Source organism: Manacus candei, unplaced genomic scaffold, assembly GCF_025592945.1.
Source record: "Manacus candei isolate 608988 ecotype Guabito, Panama unplaced genomic scaffold, ASM2559294v1 h1tg000103l, whole genome shotgun sequence".
NCBI classification, from domain to species: domain Eukaryota; kingdom Metazoa; phylum Chordata; class Aves; order Passeriformes; family Pipridae; genus Manacus; species Manacus candei.
The window spans coordinates 2,669,211-2,696,556 of NW_026138151.1; the positions used below are offsets into that span (position 1 = coordinate 2,669,211).

The following is a 27,346-nucleotide window of genomic DNA, read 5'->3' on the forward strand; positions in this document are numbered from 1 at the left end:
AGTTACAATCTTTGATTTGGTTTGGGGCAGTAATTTTTATGTTTATTAATTTTTCACTGTTTTCGCTGTTTTTTCACACATCTAAACTTCCTTGTGGTTGCATTTATATTGCATTTATTTTTTTTTTCCCAGTCAGCTGAACGCATCAGGGAAAAACGAAATTCCCTGGCCTGAATTTGCCAACTTCTTGAGTGTACAAAATGGAACAATGCAGAAATGTCACCTTGATTCTAGTTTAGCCAATGGCAGTGATGAGGAGAGAAATTATTCTACCTTGCCTGCAATATTTGTGTGAGTTAAAGGGATGTTATTTTCTTCTTTAAGGACAGGCTCTTAACCCAGCACGTGACCGCGCTGCTGGCGGTGCAGGTATGGGAGGCAGGAATGTTGGGCCTGAAGGGATGCCCGGTTCTTAGCCGGGAAGGGACTGCTTCCCTTCTGCGTTAGAGGCTTCCTTCTTCATGGCTTTCCCTCTCTGCCGGCTTAGCCGGGACTACGGCAGCATTTCGAGCTTACTGCTTGGGCTGAGCCCTCCTTTCTAAGGAGCCTCTCCCAGTGCCAGTGCCGAGCCGCGCGCTGGCCGAGGGACGAGCGGCTGCAGTGGGGGCCGTGCCCGCCAGGCCCGGCAGCTCTGGGCGCCCTCAGCGCCGCCCGCAGCGCAGCCGAGGGCAGCCCGGCCCCGCTCGGAGCTCCGCCGGAGCGGCAGCGCCGCGCCCGCCTCGGCTCTCCAGGGCCCTGCCCGCCGTCCCGGTGAGGCGCGAGGAGGCGGCCGGGCCCCGTCAGCGCCGGGCGGAGCCGCCGCGGTGCCCGCGGGGGGGGCGGGCGCGGGGCGGGGGAGGCGGAAGCCGCGAGGCCGCTGAGGTACCGTCGGTACCGTCCGTGCCCGGGGCCGCGGGCCGGGCATGGAGCGCTGGGCCGGGGCCGCTGGCGGCTGGGGCTCGCTGTGGGGAGCCGGCTGGGGCCGATGGCCGTGCTGGGAGCTCCTGGCCGCCTGCGCCGTCATCGGCGCCGTGGGCTGGCTGCTGCGGCTGCGGGACAGGAGGCCGGGCGGCCGCCGAGCGACGGCCATCGCCCCCTGCCCGGCTCCCGCCGCCTCCCCCGCTCCCACCGCCGCCGCGGGGAGCCGGCGCTGCAGCGGGACCCGCCCAGGTGAGACACTCGGGCAGGTCGGGGGTGGCGCGGCCCCTCGGCCCGCGGGAGGGCCGGCACCGGGCACCGCCCGCCGAGGCCGCGCGGCCCTTTCCTTTCCCCGGCCCTTTCCTTTCCCCGGCCCTTCCCTTCCCGCCGCTCTTCCCGCCGCTCTTCCCGGGGCCCTTCCCGCCTCCCGGCGCTGCAGCCCCGGGCGGAGCTCGGGGACCGCCCGCAGGCCCCGCCGGGCCCGGCCCCGCCGCCCCGGTCCCGCTTTGTCCCGGCCGGTCCCCGGCGCTGCCCCACCCGCTCCCCCGCCCGCCCTCCCCGGGGCCGCACACACACCCGCGGTGTTCTTTCGTGAGAAATTGTTCTTATTCCCCCCCTTCTTGTTTTCCCGTGGGTTATTGCGAGTTTGTTTTCGGTTCTCTTTCAGCCGCGTAGTTCGGAACTGCTGCTGGCTCATTTGGCCACAGGCAGTACAGACAAAACCCCCGCCCCGTGGCATAGCCACGGTTGCTCTGCCATGTGCAAATCCCGGTACAGCCAAAGACAGGATGTGAGTCTCAATTCCTGCCTCTACAGACAAACAAACAAAATACTCCCTGTTTTCTTACGTTACTAATTTATTGAAGGATTTAATGAGTAGTGGAGTACAATAATACTGTGATCCTTAAAAGTCAGTCGTTCATTCTGCCGTGGGACTAGTCTTAATTTTTTTTGGAAACAGATTCTGGTCGTTTCATGCTGATGCAATGAGACAAGGGAAAATACAGTTCCTGCCCATTCTTTCAGGTTTTGGTTGCTTTGGAAGAACCCTCAAACATGCCGTTGTTAAAGCAGTTATTCCGATTAGTAGAAGTGACTTGCGTGGGCTTGTGTGCTGAACTGCAGGAGGGAGCTGCGTCAGCACTGGCTGTACTCCGGATCGTTTGTAGTTACATAAAATGCATTTTAAGGTTCAGATAATCCCCTTTTTCACCTGCATGTAGAAAACAATTGAAGGATTATCTTAAAACAGGCAGTTGCTGTTTCTCAGGTTTGCAAGTCACACCTTCTGTTTTGGGCAGATCAAAATAGGTGATGCAGGTAAAAATCAATGAATGCTTACCCAGGGTAGCTGAAATCATCCTGTCAAATACAGATTTCATGGGAGTTCTGTGTTGTCGTTCCAACAGTGTTTTCCCTGTTTCCACAGCAAGCTTCATCCTAACAGAAGATCTTAAACCAAAGATTGTTTTTTTCACTGTTGGTCTGCTTTGCCATTTTGCTTTGGTTTAGTTGTGCCAGAGTTGTAATGGGCACACAAAATACTTTCTTTTACATAATGAGAAAGCAAATTTCAAGCATTAAATTTTAGGTGCCAAGTTCTATCAAAACATAAGAAATCAAAGAATTCACTCCTTCCCAACACTTTTGGTTGTTTAACCACAAGGCAAGAGGAAGGATTTTTGTGTGTTCCTGCCTGTTTTCCATACATGAATTATATATATGTACAGGTCTGCTCTTCTGCAGAATGATTGTGCTAGTTCTGAAACCTAAAAATAGGAACCTTTCTGAGTTAATTCTTTAACGCATTACATTGACTCTTTAAAGTGTTTTCATTGAGTTGATTTTGCAATAACCTTCCTCACATCTGAGTTTTCATCTTTACTGTGCTTTTCCAGTTGTGCAGTCTCAAAAAGAAAATCCTTGGAACAGCAAGTTTTTATATTATTTTAACTGAAGCCTGCATTTTATTCTTTGATTAAAACACAATGGCATCACATTTATTTAAAAAAATAGACAATTAAGAATTGGAAACAAGTGAGAAGATCTTTGCAATCTTGTGGCCGAGTCAGATAATCGAGACAATGAGGTTGCTTGGAGGCTCAGGAGTCCTCAGGGAACTGGAATCCTTTGGGGAGGTGGCTCAGCAGCACCAGCTGTGGCTTTGGTGCAGTGTGGTGGGTTTGTTAAGTGGAAATACTCTCATTTCCCATTGTTTCAGCAAGGTTCCAGTTAATATTTGAAATATTTAGGAACAGAGGTATGTTCTCTAACCACTGACATTCAAAATCAGGCATTCATAAAAAACAAACAACTCTCTAAGGAAAGAGCCCTCAAGGGAAGGAACCGTCAAACTCGCATGACTGTCAAGTTGTAATAATTGAAAGTCTACTTAAGTTTGGCATTAAGTATATTTTTATAGTATTTCCTTCAGTTGTGGTTTTCACAGCAAGAAATTTGTATTGGTATCATGTTGGTCTTAGTATCTTCTCATTGACCAGTGCAGAAACTGTCAGTGTGGATTACATGGAGGGAAGTGTATTATCATAGCAGAGAGAAGGATTTTCCTTTGGAAAGGGAGAAATTCTTCCAGCTTCTGCTTGTTCTTGGAGAGGGAGATCTGAAAAGATCAGTTGTTTTTGTCTTCTGGCTGTTTGCTCTCCAAACAGGGCCTGGGAAACAACATGTTGTGCACATAAGTCCAGCCTTGCATCATGGCCAGTGAAAGCCTCCCCTGGTTGCTGCATCACACTTATACCTTAAGCTTCTGTCAGGTAGAAATTCTTAAGGAAATAATGGAAATAGTGCTGTGCTTCTGGCAGTAGGTGCTGCCCCTCTTCCTGGGGTTGACTGGTTGCCATGTCCTTGTATTGCATTGCACACGTAGATTGTGCCTTTCTTGGCAGGGATCAAATATTATTCTGGATTGAATTTTCACTCCAGAAGAAATTTGAAAAGGACAAGTGAGAACAGTAGGCTGTACTGTTAAGTAGTTGAGAGAGGAGGAAGTAAACTTGGTATGGATCTGACAGCTTAAAAATGTTTTAAATGCTTTGAATTGTCTTCTCTGCACTGTGAGAATCTCATAAAAATCAGAAAAATAGTTAGGAGACCCTTTTTTCCTTGGCTTTAATACAGGTTTTAAATAGCAGAAAAAAAGTTGTGCTGTTTCTTAACAGTTTCTCTGCTGTCTTTTTTGCCTTCCCTACAGGAGAACTGACAATGGATACAATACTATCCCGACTGAAGAAGCTTGGCCCGGATGAGCTTAGAGAAGAGATTGTGAGAGCAGGACTGAAATGTGGCCCCATTACTGCAACTACCAGGTTTATTTTTGAAAAGAAATTGGCTCAGGTGTTGTTGGAGCAGCAAGGAGCACTGGAGGAACCAGGATCTGCTCTGCCAGAGGAGGCTGCTGGAAATGTCTTGGCAGCAAATCACAACGGCCATGGAAGTGCTGCTGAGGAGCCAGACTTTGGGTACTGTGTGGGTCTGAACCCTCCAGAAGAAGATGCTGTGACACACATGAACTGTTCAGCTGCAACCTGTGGAGCAGGAAGTGTTGATTCACAAACCAGTGCTCAGACACCATCCAGAGATCCTCCTCTGTTCTACGGTGTCTGTCCAGTTTATGATGACATACTGGCCAGGAATGGTAAATACTCATTTCCCTTATTTCCAGTGATAATCATTTTACAGTCATGTCTAAATAGACCTTTTCTGTGTAGCAGGGGATATGAACACCACTGGTTTTGTAAGCATTGCTGAAAAGATTTTTTTGTTTCTGTAAACAGTATTTATTTGATCTTCTGAGGCATAGAAACACGGTTATAAGAGATCCCAGGTGTTCTGCTATGGTAGTTCCTACTCACGAGGGTCCTCTACCTAGTTAGCTCAGATGAAGAAAATGATTTCCTATTGCTACTCTTGGGCCCATATTGTGCCTCTCAAGAATAAAAAGTAATCCTATAAATAAACAATCAAAAAACTATTTATACTGTCATCAGTTGAAGTTTAAAGCATCTTGTCTAAAAGTTTTCACATTTTCTTTCTATTTTAATGCCAAATGGTATTAAATGCCAAATTGTATCTGGAAGCATCAGTCATTCTTCACATTTTATTTATGAAGACTGCTGTAAGGAATTACTAAATTATTTACTCTGAGACAGTAGTTTCTTTCTGTTAAAAAGTGAATATTCACATATTATGAACAATGGAATTTGAACAAATTATCATTAAAAGGGGAGGAAGGGGAAGGATTTGATTAATATCTGAGGTTCTGTGTAGAGATGTAAAGTTGTGACAGCCACGAAGTTGGACTTTCTGAACAAGAGAACATCAAAAGTAATGCAGGGTGAATAAACTTAATTTTACATTTCAGTCTGGATGTGAAATGCTTGTTGAAGCTGGCCCATTAAAAAGGATGTTCAGGTATTGATTGGTAGGAATGGTCAAACCCTGTACACGTGTCACCTGATGTGAGGAGTGTGCAGGAGTCTTCTGTTTAGTTTCTGAGAGAGAAGATTGAAAGGAGCTTTTGGTTCTTTTGGTTTGGAAGAGAAGCAGTTTGAGACCAAAGCTGGAAGGATAATCTGAGAATTTGGTAACCTGTTTCTAGGATCAAATCTGAGATTATTGAAGTAATGTAACTTGGGTTGTTCTTTGTTGCAGAGAGAGTACATGTTTATGAAGATAAAAAGGAAGCTCTCCAAGCTGTTAAGATGATTAAGGGTTCCCGTTTTAAGGCTTTTACAAACAGAGAAGATGCTGAGAAATTTGCTAAAGGAATCTGTGATTATTTCCCATCTCCAAGCAAATCCTCCTTATGTTTGTCACCAGTGAAAATGGGATCATTTAACAGAGGTAAGTGAGGAGGTTCATCTCTGTACAGTAGATGTTATATAGTCTGTTCATTTTTTTTTGTGACAGAAGAAGCAACGACTGCACTACCAATACACTAATAACAGGAAAAACTCAAAGGGTGAAGCACCTTAATAAGCTGAAGTTTAAAACAACATTTGTTTTAAATGAAAAAAACATTGCTACTCTTCTAAAGCTGAAATGTGGGTCATGATCTGCATAAATATGTTGCTTGGTAGTCCCTGGTCATATTTGTTAGGATTTGGTTTTACTCATGGACTTCAGGATTTTCAGGTTTAATAAGACACTGATAAAATTGCACAGTATATTAAACTATATTTAATTGTTAAGTATATTTATAAGTTCAGAAGTAAAATGGTAAGCACTGATCATACTTCCCAGTGTTCCCAGTTGCTAGATTAAAGGGATCCAGGAGTCACAGAACTGCAAAAGCAATTGTTACCTCTTGCTGAATTTTGCTTTTAAGTTTGGATGGGAGTAGACTGGTAATTATAGAATTTACCAGTCCCTATTAAAGCCTGAAACAGTTTTACAAGATGATTAATCATTTTCCTCTGCCTCCCTATTATTAACTACTAGTGTACTTAAATGTCTTGTTATTGACCTCTGTGTCTTACTCCTGTACATTAAAGATGCAAAGTTAACATGGAGTTTAGATTAAAAGCTTTTCATGGCCTGGGTCTGAAGACAGTGATCACTGAAAAGAATGTATGTAGAAACAAGTGATTGTGTTTCATAGATGGCTTGTGCTCCCCTGAAACCGAAACTGCTAATAAGGAGAGAGCCAACAGCTATAAAAGTCCACGGACTCAAGATCTCACGGCTAAACTTCGGAAAGCTGTCGAGAAGGGAGACACAGCAACGTTTTCAGAACTTATTTGGAGTAACCCTCGCTACCTGATCGGGTCAGGAGACAATCCAACGGTTGTACAGGTGAAAAAACCCAACAAAGTAGGAGAATCCACATTCCTGTTCAGTGGTGTAACTTTTAGGCGTGATAGCAGAGCTGGAAGGAATGTTTCCTACCTTTCCTTCAAGAGGTCTTGTTTCAACCAGTGCAAGGTTTCTCAGTGTTTGTTGATAGTAGCTGAAAATGAAGAGAAGCCAGGCAGTTCTCTGTCCTGTGTAAGTCACCCAGGATGGCTGAGAGTTCTCTGCTCCAGAAGAGCTAAAGGCACTGTGTGCAGTTCTGCAGGTGAAGAACAGTTTTATTCCGTAGTGAAAGAATGGTCTTGTCTTCATATAGTATTGGTCTCCTCCAAATAATTGCAATCTTTTTAAAAATAGACTGATTTTAAAGACCAGGGTAGGGCCCAGGCTGTAATTAGTTGTTCCTGCAGCACTGCTTACCTAAGCACCACTATTAAATTTCAAAACCATGTATAAGGTGCCATTTAGCAAACACTGACAATCTTAGCTAACAAATGCCTTCTGTCACACCAGCTTTAGGAAGCTGTTAAAGTTTTCTGTGTAATACAACAAAGCACAGCTGAATTTTGTATATATATATGTGTGTATACATATATATACGTTTTCTTGCTTTTTTTATACACTCAACTTCCTACTTTCTTTTACTGTGATATCTAAATATATCTTCTTTGCCACAGTTTTGCCCTGCACGTAGAAAAAGACCATAGCTGAGTATAAGAACAATTGAATTAATTATGAGAATAATGTGGGTGTAGAGATGCATTAGTCTTTACAAAAATATTAGTATAAGACTCAGTGTGGGAACCTTTATATTTTCACAGTGAAGTCAGTTACATGTATGGGTGTAAGAGAGCTGTTTAGATTTTGCTTCATTCCAATGGTGATGGTTTTTTTCCAGGAAGGGTGTAGGTACAATGTCATGCATGTTGCTGCCAAGGAGAATCAACCTGGGATCTGCCAGCTGCTGCTGGACACGTTGGAAAATCCTGAGTTTATGAGGCTCATGTACCCCGATGATAACGATGCCATGCTGAAGAATCGCATCCAGTATATTGTTGACCTTTACCTTAACACACCAGATAAAATGGTAAGATTTGGGTGGTGACCTGGTTGGCATAGTAATGGAAGGTGTTAAGGATGTATGAGTGAGACAGAAGGGGACACTTGTAGCAAAATGAGCTATTCATGAATTTTGTGGGTCTTAATAATCATTATTCTGCAGTATGGTGGGAAAAGATTTATCAAGACCCTGGATGATTATCATGACATTTATTTAATTTTCCCAGTTTCAAAATCAAATGTGTGGTATTGACCTTATCATCTTTCTAAATGCATATGAATTTTTCCCCCTTTTCCCACTGCAGGGATTTGATACTCCACTGCATTTTGCCTGCAAGTTTGGGAATTTGGATGTTGTTAACGTGCTTACCTCACACCCAGCTATTGTGAAAAATCCAAGAAACAAATATGATCAAACTCCAGCAGAAGTGAGTCTCTCCATGTCCTCAACAAACACAAAAATGTTATGCCTGATCAATATTTTTCACGTTCAGACATTTAGTAAGTGCTGTAGATAGAGGGCTTGTAGTAAGGTACTAGTATTATGATTTAAGTGTAAATTTTTGGTAACATTAGAAGTATTTTATGTTGATTGTGTCCATGGAAAAGTTTTAGATTTTATAGATGTGGATGTGTTTTAGTGGTTTGGTCTTCTGTGAATTAGAAGTACGGAGTGAGATGGAGAGAGGCCAATACTGTGACTGTTCAAGAAGACACGTTGCAGTTGATTTGAAAATGAGGTCTTATGCTTGACTGACAACTAAAATTATATTAACAGGTAATTTGTGAAAGAAGCAAGAATAAATCTGCAGAATTGAAAGAAAAGCTAAGAGAGTACTTGAAAGGTCTGTATGCAGAGTTTTGTGCTATATCAGACATGTATTCTGGCTCTTTGCTGTGTCCTGTCCCCTGTGCTTTCTGAAGCGGTTCAGAAATGGTGCTGCTGTACAGGGCTGTGAAAAGGAAACCAAAACTGAGCAGGAACAGAAAACCTGCTGTGTTTTAAGTGCTGTGGTCAGAACTCTTAGTGTGGACCACAAGGTTACCCTCCCAGCTCTGGACTCATTCAGCCAGCCTGGAGCAGAGCGTTTAATCCAGAAGGAACAAAGCCCTGTGCAGGGCAGGAGGTGGATCTGTCACCCTGGGGACTCCTGTCATTTCTTGGACACAGCACTGTCTCTGTCTTGTCACATGTGTGTTCAGGGGGTTGCAAAAGGAGGTTTTGAAATTTGTTGGAGATCCTGAGGGAAGGCCTCTGTGTATCCTTGCTCACATCCCATCTGTTAGCAGGCAATAAATACTGAAACAGTGAGTTTGAATTACAACTGAATTTACTAATGAGATAAAGTCAGGTGGTTAAGTGTCTGGGTGCATTGATACCCCAGGAAGAAGCAGCAGGCTGATGTAACATAAACACCTTAAGAAAGCTTTGTATTCTTTATTTTAGGCCGATACTATGTGCCACTCTTGAGAGCAGAAGACAATTCCTCAGCTCCTGTCATTGGAGCGCCCTGGTCACCGGATCAGATGGATGATGGTCCCCAGAGGACTTTATTTAAATACCCTGGCAACCCCAAAGATCCAGTGTTGTCCATAAGAGCTTTTGCAGGCCCCATGAGCCCCTCAAAGGTAAGGAGAGAACTTTATACCACTCTAATGCCTATTTTTTCCTCTTTCTGAGTGAAGAACCATTAGAAGATCCTGCACAGTTCCTTGTGTGGTGTAACTTGCTCCTGGTACAGATTGTGGCTCTTTTTCTTGAGGAGATTGTTCTTCCTCCATGGAGAAGCACACAAGCCTGTACATATTTTTTTTATTGCTGGAAACAGAATGTGCTGTAAAGAAGAAGAATGGAAGTTCAGTCAAAAGAAAGTTTTCTTCTTCCTCTTGGAATCTCTTTGAAGAGCACCTTTGTCAGACCTTTCATTTCTTACAGATAATTGCTGTAACTTTCTAACATGGAGCAAAGCCTTTCAATGCAGCTATGAATCAGGTTGAAAAAACTATGTGTTTATCTAATTTCCAGAAATTGCCACTGGATGTTAGAAGCAGTTTATCACCTCTGCTTGTTGAATTAACATTTATATATTTTTCTAGGTGGAAAAACTGACAACCAAGTAGTAGGTGTTGGGATAGTTTTGGAGAAGTATTGATTGTATAGTAGAAAAGCAAAGTCTTTAGTTTTCAGAAGGAATACTTAGAAACCTGTTAAGTATATTATAAAGTTATAGGAATTTCTTTGACTCATTTATCTAATAGGAATGTGCTGGAAGTATGACAGCTTTAAAAATGGTGAATAAATACAATGGAGGACTTTGTGTCATCTGATGCTTGAATTTTTCAAGACTGAGTTTTATCAAGATGCTTAATGTTTTTTCTTCTAAATGATCATTTTTCTGTTCAACTGACAGAAATTTAAATACCATTTTTACTTTGAAAACTATTACTTTAGGGGGTAAACAGTTCATCATCTTGATTGCTGACAGATATTTTTAATGTCTGAATGTAATTCTTAGTCATTGTTGTGATTTTTGTCATATAAAGTCAAAAAGTGTGGGACTGTACAAAAAAATTCCCTTGAGGCATTCCAACTTCAAAATAGCAAGAATATGTTCTAGTAGTTGTAGTGATTCTGTGCATATGAAAATCCTAGAAACCAGTGACCCAGAGGGCATTTGAAATTAAATAAAATTATAGTGATGTTGCAAAATTACAAGACAGTTCTGTTTCCTGCTGCACACAAATTAAAACCAGGCAGACCTGGTGTCTGTACAGTGTTGATTGCATGTTATGGTCCCTCTCTTGTCATGAGCAGTTAGGGGATCAGAGGTAAATAATCCTGGGAGGAGTAGCTTTATCCTTCATGGCTGGAGCTGAGCAATACCCGTGGCAGAACTCGAGTTCTTTGCCTGTGGACAGCAAACAGCTGAATGTCTTCTACACCTGTTGGTAGATATTTAGCCAGGACTGAGTTGCTTCATGTGGTGGGGGGTAGTTTTTTAAATTATTTCTGTTTTTTAAAGGCTGAAGAATTTCGCAGGCTTTGGAAAACTCCACCTCGAGAGAGAGCTGGCTTCTTTCACAATGTCAGGAAATCTGATCTGGAGAGAGGTGTTGAAAGAGTTGGAAGGTATCTAAAAGACTACCAGTATAAAAAATTAATCGTAGAGCAATTAAAAGCAAAAGACTGTGCTGAGAGTACAGTTGTTACTGAACAACATGTTGGGGCAGAAGTTACTGCAGAAATGTTTAATGAAGTATATTGTAGCTGGATTTTTATTTTTGTGTAAACACAATAGCTAAAATGTGAGACCTGGCTTTCTTAGCTTTGACAATAGAGACAATTGAACTGTTATTGATGGTATATATGGAATGCTTTTCTCAAACATTGACTTGCCTAATATTTCAGAAGATGTAAAATTACAGCCTGCTTGTTCTGGGAAAGAGGGATTGTTAAAAGGGAGCAGAATGAAAAGATCCTAATACAAATGTGCTGCTTTATAAAAGCTGGAGGGGGTCCTTGCTGTTAAAATACCTTCTATCAGCAACATATGGAAAAAACATACTTTGTTACAAGCTGACTAGATTTCATTCTTTAAAATAACCCCTCATTTCCTCCTGCCTCCCCCATTCCCAAATAGAACAAGCTGTTGAATGCAATATCATTCAAATTTGGTCTCCATCAGTGGAGTTCATCTCCATCTGATGTCAGATACAGTCAGCTTAAAGGTGGCAATGCTTGTGCTGCAAACTGTAAAATAGTAGATTAAATTTGAAAAATACTCTAGAATGAATGAGATGATACTTTGTTTGCTGAGGGTATTCTGTGCTTTTGCAGACTGTTGATTGTTGCAGAATTGTGTTGCCTAGTTGCACGTTTGTGCTCCTGTTCGTAGCTGATAGAATGTGATCAGAAAAGTTATTGTCAAACTGATATTTCTGTCTTCACAAATGATTCGTTTTATTTTATTTATTGCAGGGAGTTAGCTCATGAACAGGGGTTCCCGTGGGTTGAATACTGGGAATTTCTGGGCTGTTTTGTTGATCTGTCTTCCCAGGAGGGGCTGCGAAAATTAGAAGAGTACCTGAGTCATCGTGAAATGAGCACAAAGGCTCAGCAGGAGACAGGGGAAAATGAAACCTGCAACAGATATAAAACACCCCAGCCCTCGGGTAAGGAAAGGGCAAAGCTGCAAACAACACGTTGTGCCAAGGGACAAGAGGGAGAGAAAAAGCTTGGTGCCCAGGGGAAGTCATATTCACCTGTTGTGGTTGCTGTTATTAATCTGTTATCCAAACAATCTGGAAAAGTAACCAACAACACTGTGAATGTAAGAGAAGTACAACAGGCTTTATTAGATGTTCTTTATCTTTCATATGAAGTACTTTATTTGATTATAGCCCCCAAATGAAATCCCTATGAGAAAACCTTTTGTAATCCACGGGTACAGAATAAATAACTTTTTACAGTAAGTTGAGGGTGAAAGACAAGGAGTAAAATCCAAGAAAACTTTTATACCTTCTTAGGCCACTACTTGCCATGTGTTCATGGAAGCCAACACTGGTCCCAAATCTTTGTGCTCCTTCCTCCTTTTCTGGGCAGTTATAGATCCAGAAGGGCTCTGGTGCTGGGATAAACCTGGCCTAAGACCCTGAGGGGTAGTCATTGGACTAGTCATAAGGCTTTGTGCTTTGGAAGAGATGAAAACTTAGGCTGTTCTGTATTAGTAACATTTACCTGCCCTATTCTGCTTTATCCTGAGCTTGTCCTTTGTTGCTGGTTAATGGTTGAAATGGGGGGTGGAGGAAATGCAGTTCTCAAATGACTAGGACAGGAAAGGTTATTTGCAAAAAATACACAGCAATAATGTCATTTTGCATTTGTAGCTTTAGTCAGGTTAGTTCATGCTGTTGTTACATAAATAAAATTAGAGAGGGCTTCAGGAGATAGAATAAGGCACAAAAATTGGGTATTTGCTGCTAGTTTGTTTACTCGATACTCCGTTGAAAGTTGTCTTATGTGTTGCTCTTACTAAAACTGCTTTACAGGGAAGAGCAAAAAGTCCTGCAATTCCATTTCCGTGGGTGCATTTTTGGACGAGGATGAGGATGACATGAGCTTAGAGGAAATCAAGAACAGGCAGAACGCGGCGCGGAACGTCAGCCCCGCGGCCGCGTCCCGGGAGCCCGCGGGCGACATCGCCGAGCGCGACATCCTGGCCGTGGGGCGCGCGGCAAACATCCTGCCCACGGCCCCGTGCCACGGCAAGGAGGCTGCCCCCAGCAGAAACGGGTTCTGCAGCCCCGTGTCCAGTGAGAGGATCATCAGTGACAGGAAGCAGCTGCACCATGGGGAGGAATGTCTCGTGTCGCCCGTCTGCAATTTGATGTCGGAGTTCGAAAGCCTGTCCTTCCAGGAACAGGAGCTCGCAGGAGGGTCTCATCAAATCACTGAAAAAACTGAGAATGAGGGGATTCTGGACAAGGCCTGCTGTGCAGGGTCACTGGCAAGTTCTTCTAAGCCAAGTGTTACAGGAAAATCTGGAGAGGCCAAGTTAAGGACAGAACACAAAATGCCATTGGAAAAGGAGAGGCTGTCCAGGCAGTCTGGGATTCTGACTAAGGAGGCACAACAACGTCAAGAACTTTCTTCCCAGAAGTTTCTCTTGAAGCCTTTACCCACAAATGACAATTCTAAGTTATTCCTGCTTGGGTAAGAATTGTCTTAATTTTGAACACTTATTTTTCCTTGGGTTTCTGTTTGGAAACACAAGATACTTTTGACAAAAGGTTGAGGTGATGTGACACTAAACACCACTGATTGCAGTCAGGCTTGAACAGTCATCTGAAAGGGCCCCAGTGCTTGTACAGAAGCTGTGCAGTTCTCTTGCACCTCATTACCTGACCATAAAGCAGAAGGGAGAAGTTTATTCTGAGACTTCTGTGTAATTACAGACAGTCGTTTGTGGGGGGGCTGCTGCACAGAGCTCATGAGGAAGCTGTGTTTGTAGAGGAGCACAGTAATCTCTTTGCTTAGATAAAAACCAAGTGTTTTGGAATTGGGGTGTTTATTGCCTAAACAAATCCACAGTTCTCTTTTCAGGCAGTTGTGTTTCTGTTGTAGGGAGGAGCCCTCGAAGCTGGATGGGGATGTCCTGGCAGCTCTGGAAGGAGCAGAGATCGATGCTCAGAAATACCCGATGATTTCCAGGTGGAAGCTCGCAGTGCAGTCCTACTCCTCTTCTGACAGGCAAAGGTATTGCTGCAAATGCAGTCAAATGCTCACAGAACCTTGTTTTAAATACTCAACTGTGATAACTGTTACTGTGTTACTGAAGTTAATCACCAGGCCTTTTTGGCTGGTGTCTGTTCACAACCAGTAGTTGTGCTGTTGGTTGGTAGTTCATCCCTGTTGTGGATGCAGTGCAGGAACTCTGTATTGCTCTGCAGTACTTAGCTTGTGCAGAGCGATATTAAGATGAATTATTATGTTCAGCCATTTTTTTATGACTGTTTTTATTTTTACCCTTCATTACCCCAGTCCAAAGGAATTGTTCGTGTGAAGGATGGTGTGTGTTAAGTTTTTTGAGAGAATGTCATGTTTTGCCACACAAATAATGGGCACAGGCTGCCTCTGTTGGGAGGCCTGAAGACATGTTATGCTATTTATATGTTTTATTTTTAATATTGCTGGTTTTGGGGAGCCAAAGTGACAGTTTTTCACACAAGTGGCTCCCCGTGGTAATTTTACTGACATAAAGATTTATTTCCACTGTGGCAGACACTGGCCAGAACACTGAGGAGTCCCTTGCTTAGACAGCCAACAGTTTATACGCAGTCACGATGAGTTAAAGTGCTGCTCTCCTTACTGCAGCCTTCTTTAAAAAATGCAACCTCGCTTCTTGTTTCTTTCAGTTGGCCCAGTCCAGCTCTGAAGGCAAAATTCCGGTCCCAAACCAGCGCTGCTGGCCTTCCAAATGCTTCAGTGTATCCCAGTTCAGGAAGAAACAGCCCCATCCCTGGAAGCCCAGGCAAACACGGCAGTGCCACCTCGTTCCCTGCAGAGCCGGGCAGCCCCGGGCGCTACAGCCCCGCCTCTGTGCACCAGGCCCTGCTCCAACTGCGCTACCCCGCAGAGCCCCCCGCCCACTAAACACCAGGCGTGGCCCAGACTGCACCCGTGTTCTCACTCTTTGATTGGGGGAAACTACAATGTTACTGAAGTGACAGGAGGTTTGTACTTGGCTATTTATTTTTCCTCAATTGAGGACAACTGTATGTTTAAAAAAATGGAATATATGTCTTAATGCCACATACGAGATAGATCATTACTGGTGACATGCAAGAAGTTCGTGACAGTGCAGTTGTCCAGTAGCTACATTTTAACCCTTGCTAACACGGTGAGCTGAGCCCTCCCTTAGCAATGGTGGGATTTGCTAGCACTAGTTATTGTTATTGTAATGAACACACAGCCCTCAACTGCCTTTCTTTACCTTGGACAGGCCAGAAAAATCAGCAGCAGCAAACAGAACCTTAGGAGAGGAAAGAGATGGCAGGAAGGGAAATGTTCTCCTGCTTGCAGCAGGAGCTCTCAGAGCAATAGGCCAAAACCTGTCTGGGTAATGCAAGCACCACTTCCCAGTAGGGAACGGGGCTGTGAAACCCTGTGCAGAACCAAAGTGTTTGTAGCAGCAGCCTGGGCTGGGCAGTTCCTCCCCACACTCCCCTGTCTGTCCGTGTGTCTGTGCACAGGGAATGTGACTCTTTGCTTGTTACCAACACCAGGATCGACCCAGTGCTGTAGAAACTGCTGGGATTCCTTTCAGTGGTTGTGTGAAGATAAAGGAAAAAAAAAAACATAAAAATTAGCTGATTTCCCCCCACCCCCCAGAAGCTTTTAACATTAACAGATTTTAGTAGTTATTGCACAAAAGCACATGAGCAATAATCTCAGCAGATTTACCAGCAAGATACCTTAATGGTCTAGTTTGTAATATATTAAGTGTGGTAGCCAGTGGCCCAGGAGGTGGCTCCTTATTTCCCAACTGCGAAGAGAGAGGATTGAGGACTATAAATATTTTTCTTGAAATCTAAGCTTTTACTGTGTCTCCAGCCTTGACATGGTAATGAGTTTCTGTTACAGCAGTCGATAGTTTTATTCTTCAGCCTTCTGTAAGAATGACTTGTTTGGACAGCACAATGCTGGGAGTGAAGAAAGCTTTTCAAAACTCCAGAGTTTTCCATATCAAGCCTAATGGTTATAATGTTGCATGAAAGGCTTCCAGAAACAGAACTCTGAGGTAAAAAAAAATTAATGTGATGAGAAGGTGAGGCTCTGGCACAGCTGTGCTGGTACGAAGGGACGGATCAGGAGCATTGGTGCCCCACAGGCTGTGAGGAAGCACCTTGGAGCTGTCAGGGAAGTGCACCAGGTTAAAAACACAGAGGGAGGCAGGAGGGGTCGGTCCAGCTGCCCCTCGAGGGTCCCCCCATTCCTGGGGCTGATTCCAGCCCCCCTGGCTGCTCACACGGCAGTGACTGTTCGTACACCAACCGTGCACCCTCCGTAGGACAGACTACAACACTGCACTTAATGCTTTGGCAAGTTCAGTAGTGCCTTTTGTAATATATTTTTTTAATTAAATTTTTGTTCTTTTAGAAGTTGGAAAAACAAAAAAAGTGGCATCCACTTACTATGGGCAGATAAAACACAGTTTTTCTCTGGGCTTTCTGAACAGGATGTCTTTTAATGTCTCTTAAGTCTGATTATCTGGTGCGATAGCTCTCCAATGGGGGAGAGACTCCTCTTCTAGAAATTCTTAAAAAAAAAAAAACCAACAGGCTTATTTTGCTCTTCTGTTAAAAATAAGCCCAGTTCCATTGAGCTGGACATTAGAAAGAGCTACTTTATATAAATGCTTCTCATTCAGTCATATTCCAGACACCAAGCAGGGGCTTGGGTGGGTGTCATGCTTTAAGAGACATTTAAAAACAAAATACAACTCACAAAGATAACCTGCTGTTACATTAACTGACTTTTTTTATACAGGTATTTTTTGTTGGTGGTTTTGGGTTTTTTTTGTTTTTTGTTTTGTTTTGTTTTTTTAATTTGTTTTTTTTGATGCAGCAAGCTCCATGGTCTAAAACATTTTAAGGTCCCACATACCTACAGTTTTACCTTGAGAGGGTTGGGGTTGGTTTGGGTTTTTTTGGGGGGAGTTGGTTAGTTGGTTTGGGTTTTTTTAAATAATTTAACATTAATAAGTTACGTCTTTATCATTCTGGAGAAACAGCTCAGCTCATCCCCTGTTCCAGCCACACTGACGGGTAAGTTGCTGCAGGGGCAGCTGCTCTTCTCCATGCTGGTCCTTCTGAGCTAAGAGTTTGTTACTGAGCCAGGAGACTGATACTAACACTCTAGTTCTTTGTCCTTTTTACTGTTGTTATGCTTTACTTTCATTTTTTAAATATTTAAATGTATGGTACCGGTATGTACATGTAGCCAGACACCTCCACACCCCCCTCCACACACCCACCCCTCCCTTTCACTTTGTAATTTTGGTTTGGTTCGCTCGACTATTTTTTTTTAACTGTGTTCTATAATGTGCATTAGTCCAGTTGTACTGCAGAGCTCATTTTTCTAACCATGTGTTACTTCAGCTATGACAAAAATAGCAATTTCTGTAGCGATTGGATCATTTGGATTGTGAAGAAAGCCCTCGGACACTGAGCCTGTGGAGACACTTTAAATCAGATGATAGTGCTTGAATTGTGTTTTCTTGGCCAAAAGTTCACTTTTAAAGGTGCAAAAGATTAGTTGTGTTTTTTGTTGGTTGTTTTTTAATTAGCAAATTGTCATATTAAAAACCAAATGAACAGCTGGAAGTGTCACCCTGTGTTCAGTATGTGGGACAAGGGGAGCAGGAGCAGGGTTGATGCCACGACAGGGTGACTCCCTGGCTGGTCCAGGCCTTGTTCACACAACTACCTGCATCTCTGTGTGTGTGCACAGTGACACTGCACTACATCCCCAGAGCTTAAAGGACTGCCTTAGTGTTGAAGAGACAGGAACTCAGAATTTGGTAAAAAAAATATATATTTAATTTTAAATTTCATACTTTCCCCTCCACCTTAACTGTCACCAAAACTCATTAATTTGTGTACTTGTGCAGAGAGGTGTTGTGTGTCTTCTGGTTGCCCACCAAGAGCCTGACATAGGGGGTGTAAGGGGGTGTGTGAAGAGAGTATGTGTACACACACACACACAGATAAAAATACCCAGCACATTCATCTTACTGGTGTTGGTGCTCCTGTTCCACGTGGGGTAAGTGACACAGCCCTGGGCTTAGGCTCCAGCAGTTCCCTCTGTGCTGGCTCCTGTCCCAAGTTTGTATTTCAGATGGTTGGAGCTAAAAGAACAAAGTTGGCAGTGAAGTGTTGCCCTCAGCAGCCTGGGACACTCCCTGTGCAGCCACACGTGCTACAGCTGCTCATGTAGCCACGGCTGAAGAGACAGGAAAGAAAGACAGACCAAGTATTTTATTCAAAACTTTTAAAAAGTTAATAGACAAAAACTGATAAATTATTCTCATTGCATCAATGAGAGATACGTCATGATGGTTTCTTCTTGCCCCCACACCCTGCACTACACAACGATCGTGGTTTGTTCCCTCCTGGCCCCAGTTCCCCAAACTCGTCCTGCTGTAGCAGTGGGGGATCAAACAAGCCCCAAACCCTGTCTCCAGAGGTTGTGTGCCCCGATTATGCTTCCTACAGCTCTGACAGGAGTGAGTTCAGGCTCTAACCAACATCCTTATTGATAAGAGAACCTGTGAGACAAGTCAGTTGTGTTTGCTGTCCCCAAGGCAGACTGTGCATACAGTGAAATTTTGCAAGACTGCAGCTTTTATCTGAGCCAAGTTCCTCCAGGGGTTCAGGTGCCCAGCAAAGAGCTGGAATGCTGCTGAGCCCTCCCCTCAGCAGTGTCAGAGCTGTAGGAAGGAGGCACTTGGAGCATTCTGCCCCAGGCCTGTCCCACACACCAGCCTAGAAATGCCATCCCGGGGACACCTGTGCACCCCTGCAGCAACAGCAGCACTGCAGAGCCTCTGACCTGCAGCACCACTCCTGCAACTCAGGGGTGCCATTTCTCTGCTGTCAAAGTAAGGTATCAACAAACACAAATCAGTGGGAGAGAGCACTCAGCAACTGAAAGCACTTTCAGAAGATTGCTGTGTTCCTTCCATCTTACTGCTACAGACTCACCTCTACAGCCTTCTCCAGACCACGTTTTAGTTAAAGGCTTTACAAAACTGAAAAACGTCGTTCAGAATACCTTAAAGGACATCCTGAGGATGGCAGAACACTTAATATAAGCAGCAGTTAATTCTAGCACCACAGCTCTGAGGCAAATGGGGGTTTTACCCTCTGCTTTATGCTCATAACCTCCAGGCACAGTTGACATGGGCTTTTTGGGGGCAGAGGAGAACAATGACACAACATAAATATACACACTTAAGAGCTTACAAAACTGAAGCTTTATCCCTTTGTCCTTTGAACAGCAGAATACCCTGTTTGTCACTTCTTCTGCAGGAGCTGTAACAAGCTGGCTTGTCTTTTGTTTTAGCTGCAGTGAGATAAGAGGCTGTTCCCACACCAATCACTTTCCTGCACAAGAAAAATATCCACAGGAGCAAGCTTTGGTTAGAGAAATTCACGGCAGGGTGGGGAAAAAGTCAGTGCTCTTGCAACTGCTGAGCAGACATTCAATCTCAGTATTCCACAGCTCAGCTTTGAGTTCTGGGGAATACTTAAGGACTGGACAGCTTCAGGCTTACAAAGGTTTCTTCTTTTCTGGACTGAAAGGCAGATATGAATATGAAGGAGGCAAGGGGCTAAAGGACATTTTAAGACAGCATCACACCCCAAGGTAACAAAAACTCTAGTGGTACTGTGGCAGAACGTGCTAGTGCAAAGAGGCTGAGGCAGCTCCTGGACAGCCATCCTGTCTGCTCCCTCAGGTGCGAGTGATCTTGTCTGGGGGCATGAAGCCCGTGTCCCCCAGTGTCCGCAGGGCCACTCTCCCGTTGGGACGGATCACCAGGTGAGTGATGCTGCCATTGTTGAGGGACAGTCTCAGCCAGCCTTCTGGGGGGAACTGCAGTGCCCTGGGGAAAAACAGACACAGGTATTACTGTAACGTGCCTTCACAGCACGGGAAGGAAAAAAAAAATACATGGTTGGGCATTCTGCAGTTTCCATGTCAATGCTCCCAGCCAGCCTCAGAAAAATCCTCTTCTTGTGGAATTGATGTAAAACCACAGCGTTGGCAACTGGACTGGGGCCAACAGTGCCCTGGGATAAGCAGAGTCCAGCAGATGGGGGTGATTAGTGCTGACAGGATTAGTTCAGGCCGGCAGAAGGCAGGAGCTGAACGCAGGCAGGTTGCCGGGGGCACTCCCAGCAACCTCAGCACAGACAGGACAGTGCAGAGCACAGTGCAGAGCACAGTGCAGAGCACAGTGCAGAGCACAGCCCAGAGCACAGCCCAGAGCACAGTGCAGAGCACAGCCCAGAGCACAGTGCAGAGCACAGCCCAGGCTGTGCCCGAGGCAGCTGCAGCACCACAACACCCTGGGCAGGTGGGGACAGGTGGACAGCAGGCTCAGCACCCCAAGGGCCACCTGCACAGAGCCCGGGCGTGGGTGGGTACTGCTTGTTACACACCATGGCACCAACACGGGCAGGAGTGCAACAACCAGAGCACACAGACATGCTCACTCCAGGGGCCTCAGGGTGTCTCTGGAATAAGTTCACCCAACTCCTTTCCCTCAGCTACATCATTCCCTGTGAGGGGCAACAAAAAGTACCTTGTGCCTTCTACAGAAACACAGTATCACAGCTGGTCCCCAGCTATTCTGAAATTCCTGACCCAACAGGAGCCCCCATCCCTTGGATTAAACAGCTGGAAAAAACACCACACTGTCTCAAACACCTTTTGCCTCAGATACTGAGGAATAACTTGGGTTTGGCTCTTATGACAGTCTTGTAGAAAGCCCAAGAAATTAAATACCAGCTCCAGCCAAGCTAGATCCAAAGGGAATGTTACATGGGTCATGTTCAACTGTGCTATCAGCCAGCCTGGAATAGGAGGCACAGAAGAAACGTTAAAATGAAAAGGGAAGGAACAGCAAAGAGAAAAAGTATGTAAGTATTTCAGAAAAAGCCTCTGTAGGAGCAACATGATATTTTTTGGCACAGGAAAGAATATTCTGTTTACCTGATCAATAATTTTAAGTACAGCAATTTTGAAGAGCTCTAAAGCAGCCAAGAGAGCAGAAAGGATAGCACTTAACTAGCTCAGCTAAATAAAGCTAACTGAAGTTGTTGTAGGTATTGATCAGATTAAAGTTTAATCACATCTGTCCTGCTCACGACAAATGATCTTACAGACAGTGCTTTGTTGAGAGGGAAGAGGAATAAAACAGACTCAGCTGGCTGGACACAGAGACAGGCAAGGATCCAGAACTGTTTTCTCCTTCATGAACAACCCTGATGTTATCGGAAAGATCCACTCTCCCCTTAATCCAATACTGGATGTTACTGCAAAAACACACTAATGCAACTTGAACATAACTCAAAAATCTCCATTAGTAAAGATTTCCCCAAACTAAATCAATCTTTCATTATGTGAGATCCAATTCATGTCACCTCAAGGAGACACATCCAGTCAGGTGCTCTATTTGTTGTCTTTTCCAACAGTTGCACAGGCACTGTCCTCAGGTTTATGGAAGCAGCAGCACATGGTATTAGAGTAACTGCTCAGATGTACCAAAAAGCTGAGTCTCACCAATTTAGCCATTTTTGCTTTAGACTTAGAATGAAATTGTTCTAATTGTCAAGTGTATCTTGTATCTGCAAATGAATCCTGCGATGAAGCTGCAGAAGCAGCTGCTCACAATGCAGGCACCGATCTCCAACTCTTTCAAACGAGCCAAACCAACCCATCTCCCCCCTCAGTGGTGCAGACCCCCCAGCAGCTCAGAAAGGCCCCCCTGTGAGGCAGAGCTGGCCCTGCAGCCAGGCCGTACCTGCAGACGATGTAGCGGATGACGTTGGCGTGGCACACGAAGATCTCGTAGCTGTCCTCCTCCTGCTTGGCGTCAGCTCGATGGATGAAGTTCCGAAAAGCTGCCTCAATTCGAGCTCCATCTTCGTAATACTGCTGAGGGCAGAGTCACACACAGCTCAGAGCCCCCTGCACTGCCAGAGGGCCTCACCTGCCCAGAGCTCTTCCTTCTGGGGAGGCACACGAGCCTGAACTAACACTGAAGGGATTTTAACTGCTCTGTACACTCGCTGGGCAGGAGGAGAGCATGCAATTATCTAAAGCCTATGATTAAAAACCATCAGCTCAGACACTGCAAGTTACCACTACTGCCCATACAGAGTATACTGAAAAAAATCACAAACAACGACAAAAAAATCTTTAAAGAAACAGTTACCACAGCTTCTGGTTTCCAGTGGGAGACTGGAGGGTCTGGTTCTATAGGGGCTCCCTCTCTCAGCAGATCAGTACTAATTTTTTTGACTCCTGAAATATCAAATACACATTCAGAAAGGAGCTGTTACTTTACATGCTACTACAAACAGCCCCACAACTCTACGATCAATGCATTTTTCATAGTCTTTCTTCCAGGGAGCTTCCTCTCCATCCTAAAGTCCATTTTAGTCTATCTCTCCAACACAACTGTTTTGCCATCAGCAAGACAAAGTTTATTTCAGCTGAGAACAGCCAGACCAGCTTGGCACAGCAAGCTGAGTCTTCCCAGACCGCTGCACTTTGTACTTCTAAAGATATACTGCAAACAGGCAGAATTACAGCTGTAGATTTCTTTATTACAGACATATTCACATAGGGTTGGAAAATGGCTAAATAACACCTCAACCTTAAGGACAAGCTTAAAATTCTTCTGGAAGCACTTTTAAGGATCAGAAGACAATGAAAAATTAAGGGAAGTGTCTTACCCGGGAGATGTTTGCTTATAATTTCAGTTGTTTCAGTTGCTCTAGTCATGGAGGAGTGGATAATCTGATCAAATTTTAATCCCAAGCTTGCCAGCCTGTGTCCAGTCAGCTCAGCCTGCTCTCGACCTTAAAAAGGACATTCATTACATAAATTGGGGACACTCCCGGGTCTCACGCAAACCACAAAAAGGTGTCCAGCAGACAGGAAAGGCCTCCATCGATGGCAGGGTTCTTCCTTTCAAAAAGCAACTGGAAATCATTTTTACCAGAGTCACTACTTAGACCAAGCTTATTGGCTGGATTTCAAGTTGCATTTCCATTGGTACAAAAAAATTCTTTTTTTAATTAGGGAAAAAAAAAAATCAAAACTTCTTGAACAACCTTCACTGAAATCTTCAATATCCCTGCCAGCCCCATCCCAAGGAAGTCACTTCCAATAAAAGGCAGTGCTAGGCCAAGCCTCCTGTCTGGGGAGCACAGAGTGACTGTGTCAGACAGACCCTCCCAGGCTGACAGTGTCCTGCTCATCAGGGCAGCACCAGCTCCAGAGGTCACGGCACCCTCGGGAAAGGCTCCATCCCATCTCCCAGGTGAAAACACAACAGACAGGTTAAGTCATTTACTTAAGGCACAGGATGAGACAGGATTAAGATTAGACTTTGTTACCAGTCTAAGATAGCACCTGAGGCCTCAAATTAGTGTTTCACTCCTGTTTGCACACCGGTAATTAAGGTTTGGGAGGAAAACACCACCACAAGGACAATTTTTTGCCCTCTCAAAACAGTGTTGACATATATATAATCAAAAAAGCATCCACTGCTTCTAAAGTACACTACTAAAAGTAATACCAATTAGCATTTGAGACCCACTCACAGGATCAATGAATTAACACAGACAGAGGTTATCCTCAGTTCAACTACCTGATTAGCAGCACTCCCAGAAACAGTGACAGTAGCAAAAGTGAAATGTATTTAATTATAAAACACTCCAAAGCCTGATGCTGTGAGTGACACGTACCGAGTGGGGTCAGAGTTCTGTCTTTGTCAGCCCGGCCATCCAAGTTATACTGGGAATGGCGGATGAGGAATATGTGCCTGGTGGCTTTTGCTTTGCAGTGATCCAAGCGAGAGGAAAGCTCTTCTTCCCCAGTTTCGTCATTTTTCTTTTTGAGGTTGATAAGAGCCAGTGGTTCACGCCTAAACAAACACATTTGAAGTGTCATTTTTGGGTAGGGGAGACTAAAAGGCAGAAGAATTTTACAGGTAGATACCCTTGCCTTATGTCCAGATATAACTGAAACACTAACACTGACAATTTAGCCATTTGTATCACAAACCTTTGTGTGAGAGGTACAAATAAATATAGGTTAAAAGGTGACTTGGATAAATTTGCTGTTTAGTAAAAGCCACCTCTGAATTAATTCTTGGAAAATAAAAGCAAAAACACAACAGAAAAGGTTAAATCCCAATGCCAAGAAATCGTGTACACTTGTCTGTCTGGACAAGAAGATTACAAACACTAGCAGAGACTTTATATTTCAATTCCTGATGATTCAGTAGTTGTTCTTGAGATTTTCGGTCACAGGTGTAACAGTAGGGTTTGTGACTAACTAATCAGGAAGGATACCCAGGAAAAGAGGAAAAGGTGTTGACTGATCATAAAGAAAAGAAAGTGCTCCATATCCCTGTGATAACACTCAGAAAATCTGCACTTTATCAATCACACTTACATCAAATGACTGAAAAACCATCCCCCCAGCAATATCCTAGAAAGGCTCCAACCTTCTGCAGTGCACATTGAGAATTCTCTTCTGCTTTAAACCAGGTCACCTCAGGTCTCTGCAGTAACTTTATCTGTCAGCCTGGAGTGTGTACTTATCCTTTCATCTTTTTCATTACTCTTTCCCCTCGTGCCACTTTAATCTTTCTTCCCCTTGGCACAGTGCACCTCACCCAGACAGCTGACCTGGTTCCTCCCGAGGACAGGGAGGATCTTCCCCTCTGTGCCCTGGTGTCTCAGCTGAGTGCCACTGACACCCACACTGCCCTGGCACCACCACCCCTGCCCAAACCTCCCACAGATGAGCCCAGGCCCCTCCCTGCACTGATCCTTTACCCCACTAATACAAATCCTTTTGCTACGTTCACACCTCACAGTGGAAATCTTTCCCTTGATCTCATACCTAAAAACCAGTTAGTTCGTTTAATTCATACTAGACTTCACTTCTTCCATTAAACTTGTTTATTTGTTGATAGATTTTTTAAAATAAAAAATACAACTTTTATTCAGTTTGAGACAAAGTAATCTAGTAATAGAAAATTGCTGCTTCCTGTACCTCTTTCTACAGCTCACAGCAAGACTGGCTTTGAAAAGCCCTGCTGCCTCCATTTTCCTTTAGTGAACACAAGATTTCCACTAAACAATGAGGCTCAACACATTTCTTAAGCTGTTAAACTTCAGCAAGGCATTAAAAACAAAACAAGAGTCCAATAACAAGACATTCCATTCCTATTTCATAGTATACTTCTTTTGATTCAGTGGAAACCATACTGCTGAAAAGACACATTAGGAGAACAAAAAGAAGGGTTTAAAATAAATTCGAGCACATTTGTAAAGCAGCAAAGGGACTAACTCATCTGATGGCTGAAATAAAGATTTCACATGAATGAAACCTGTATCTAGTCTTCTCCACCAACTGAGCTGTACAATTCCTGTGCAGGGAGCACAGACCAGTGCAACACTCCAGGTGTGGTATCCACACCACCAGCACGTCTGAAATGCAAAATACCCTGCAACTCTGCTGTTTCAAACTTGCAAAGCCATCAGTTGCTAAGAATATTGTAATACCTGGTTGTCTGCTCACGACTTGACTTTGTAAACACTCCCTGCCCCCAGAGGGGAGTGGGCAGATGCCCCGGGTGTTTATAAGCCATTCAACAACTTTTCACATTGTTCACGTTTTCATGTTGCTTCTGCCAACAACATCCAAAAATCAAAACTGAGATTACAAGCAGGCACAGCCAAAGCCACAGCACACCAACTGGCAGGCAACAAGCAGAAAAAACCAAAATTGATCTGTGGTAATATATTAACACTTCCACTGTTTGCATGCCATGACAAACGGTGACACTGCACTGTCATCGACTGCTATGCAGTATCATCTGCTGTATTTGTTCAGGCAATTGCAACAGCTCCATTGCTTATAGCACAACCCCTACTTCCCGATTTGGTTAAAAAAAAAAAACGAATCTGAAAGTAGTTTAGAATCCCTGAAGAAAATCAACCCTTCAGCAGAAGCAGGAAGGCCTGGAGCCACAGCTAAACAAGCAGTTTTAGTACCTCCCTCAATGTAACTGTGTAACCAGATATAATCTTATTTAATAAAGGTTTTATTTTTATCACTGTGGTGTACATAGCCCTACTTATACGACCATTTGATCCCGTAGCCTCTCAGAAACCAAAACTGGATGCATTATAAAATAAAAATCTGTTAGTGCTTAGGTTTGGATTTACCATGATTAAACTGGAGCCTGACATAAGTCTCCCCAGGGAGATAATTCTACCAGACAGAAGCTAAATGAGCCAAAGCTCAGTACAGATACCTGCACGTTTTAATTAAAGAATGATAAAAAAATGCAGTTAACCCTTGTGTGAATGTGTTTCAACAGTGAAGAACACGACTGAGTCGCGTTCGAAGCAGCATCACCTTTACCAGGATTTAAAAGCAGTACCTGGCAGCCTCATGAGCAGCAGGCCCAGGGCACACCCAGCACCTGAGAGCGCTCGGCACCCACACGGGCACTGCCACCGAGCCGGGAAACCTCGCTGCACATACAGAACAGTCAGAAATGGACTAAAAAAAAAAAAAACAAAAAAAACAAAAAAAACACCCAAAAAAACCCAACCAACCAGAAAAACAAACCAACATAAAAACCCCGCACGTCTTCTCCCCAGTGCTCACAGCATCACAAACCCGAGGCTGAGCAGCATCACAATAAAGGGCTCTACCTGCCCAGGGGAAAGTCTCCGAGCTGTCTGAAACAAAACCCGGCGCTGGCACACCCCTCCGGGAGCACTCCAGCGTTTCACGGGTGCTCAGGAACTCCCCGACACTGTGCCCCGAGCAGTCCCCCCCGGAGTTCCCCCGGAGCGGGTCCCGGGCCCGCCTCGCCCCGGGGGTGCCCTGTCAGCCCGGGCCGGGGCTGCTCGGGGGCACCGCGACCCGCGGGCACGGCCCGCCCCTCACGGCCCCCCACCGCCGGGCCCACCTGTCCCAGTTGCTGTCCCAGTAGCCGCCGCTGCCGGCGGGTCTCTCGATCCAGCCGGCGGCCGGCGGGCAGGAGGCGGCGGGCGGCAGCAGCAGCAAGCCGGGCGGCGCGGCGGAGGCGGCGGGCACGGCGGAGCCCGGCGGGCGCGGCTCGCCCTCACCGCCGCGGGCCGGCTGCTTGCCCACGACGACGGCGGAGAGCAGGACGGAGCCGCCCGCCAGCCCGCAGGCGGCGAGCGCCAGGGCGCGGCGGAGCGACATGGCGGGGCGGCCGCGTGCCCCTCA

The 27,346-nt window shown here is 44.7% G+C and overlaps 2 protein-coding genes across 3 annotated transcripts; one reads left to right on the forward strand and one right to left on the reverse strand.

The window, feature by feature from the left end:
• The first annotated feature begins 860 nt into the window (after positions 1-860).
• Positions 861-16,467, forward strand: ANKLE2 (ankyrin repeat and LEM domain containing 2). The gene is made up of 13 exons (XM_051769187.1): positions 861-1,149; positions 4,109-4,552; positions 5,569-5,760; positions 6,518-6,711; positions 7,607-7,795; positions 8,073-8,195; positions 8,546-8,612; positions 9,215-9,396; positions 10,791-10,897; positions 11,747-11,940; positions 12,817-13,480; positions 13,892-14,023; positions 14,683-16,467. The coding sequence occupies exons 1-13, from the start codon at positions 903-905 to the stop codon at positions 14,918-14,920; spliced, it is 2,973 nt and encodes a 990-aa protein (XP_051625147.1). The 5' UTR covers positions 861-902; the 3' UTR covers positions 14,921-16,467.
• Positions 16,468-16,833: 366 nt separating this feature from the next.
• Positions 16,834-27,346, reverse strand: PGAM5 (PGAM family member 5, mitochondrial serine/threonine protein phosphatase). 2 transcript variants are annotated; one of them, XM_051769189.1, is made up of 6 exons: positions 27,063-27,346; positions 23,812-23,990; positions 22,795-22,920; positions 22,272-22,360; positions 21,858-21,988; positions 16,834-19,934 (listed from the first exon to the last, which is right to left on the reverse strand). In XM_051769189.1, the coding sequence occupies exons 1-6, from the start codon at positions 27,320-27,322 to the stop codon at positions 19,784-19,786; spliced, it is 936 nt and encodes a 311-aa protein (XP_051625149.1). In that variant the 5' UTR covers positions 27,323-27,346; the 3' UTR covers positions 16,834-19,783. The 2 variants fall into 2 exon arrangements, with proteins under 2 accessions (XP_051625149.1, XP_051625148.1); XM_051769188.1 differs by having other exon boundaries at positions 21,858-21,991.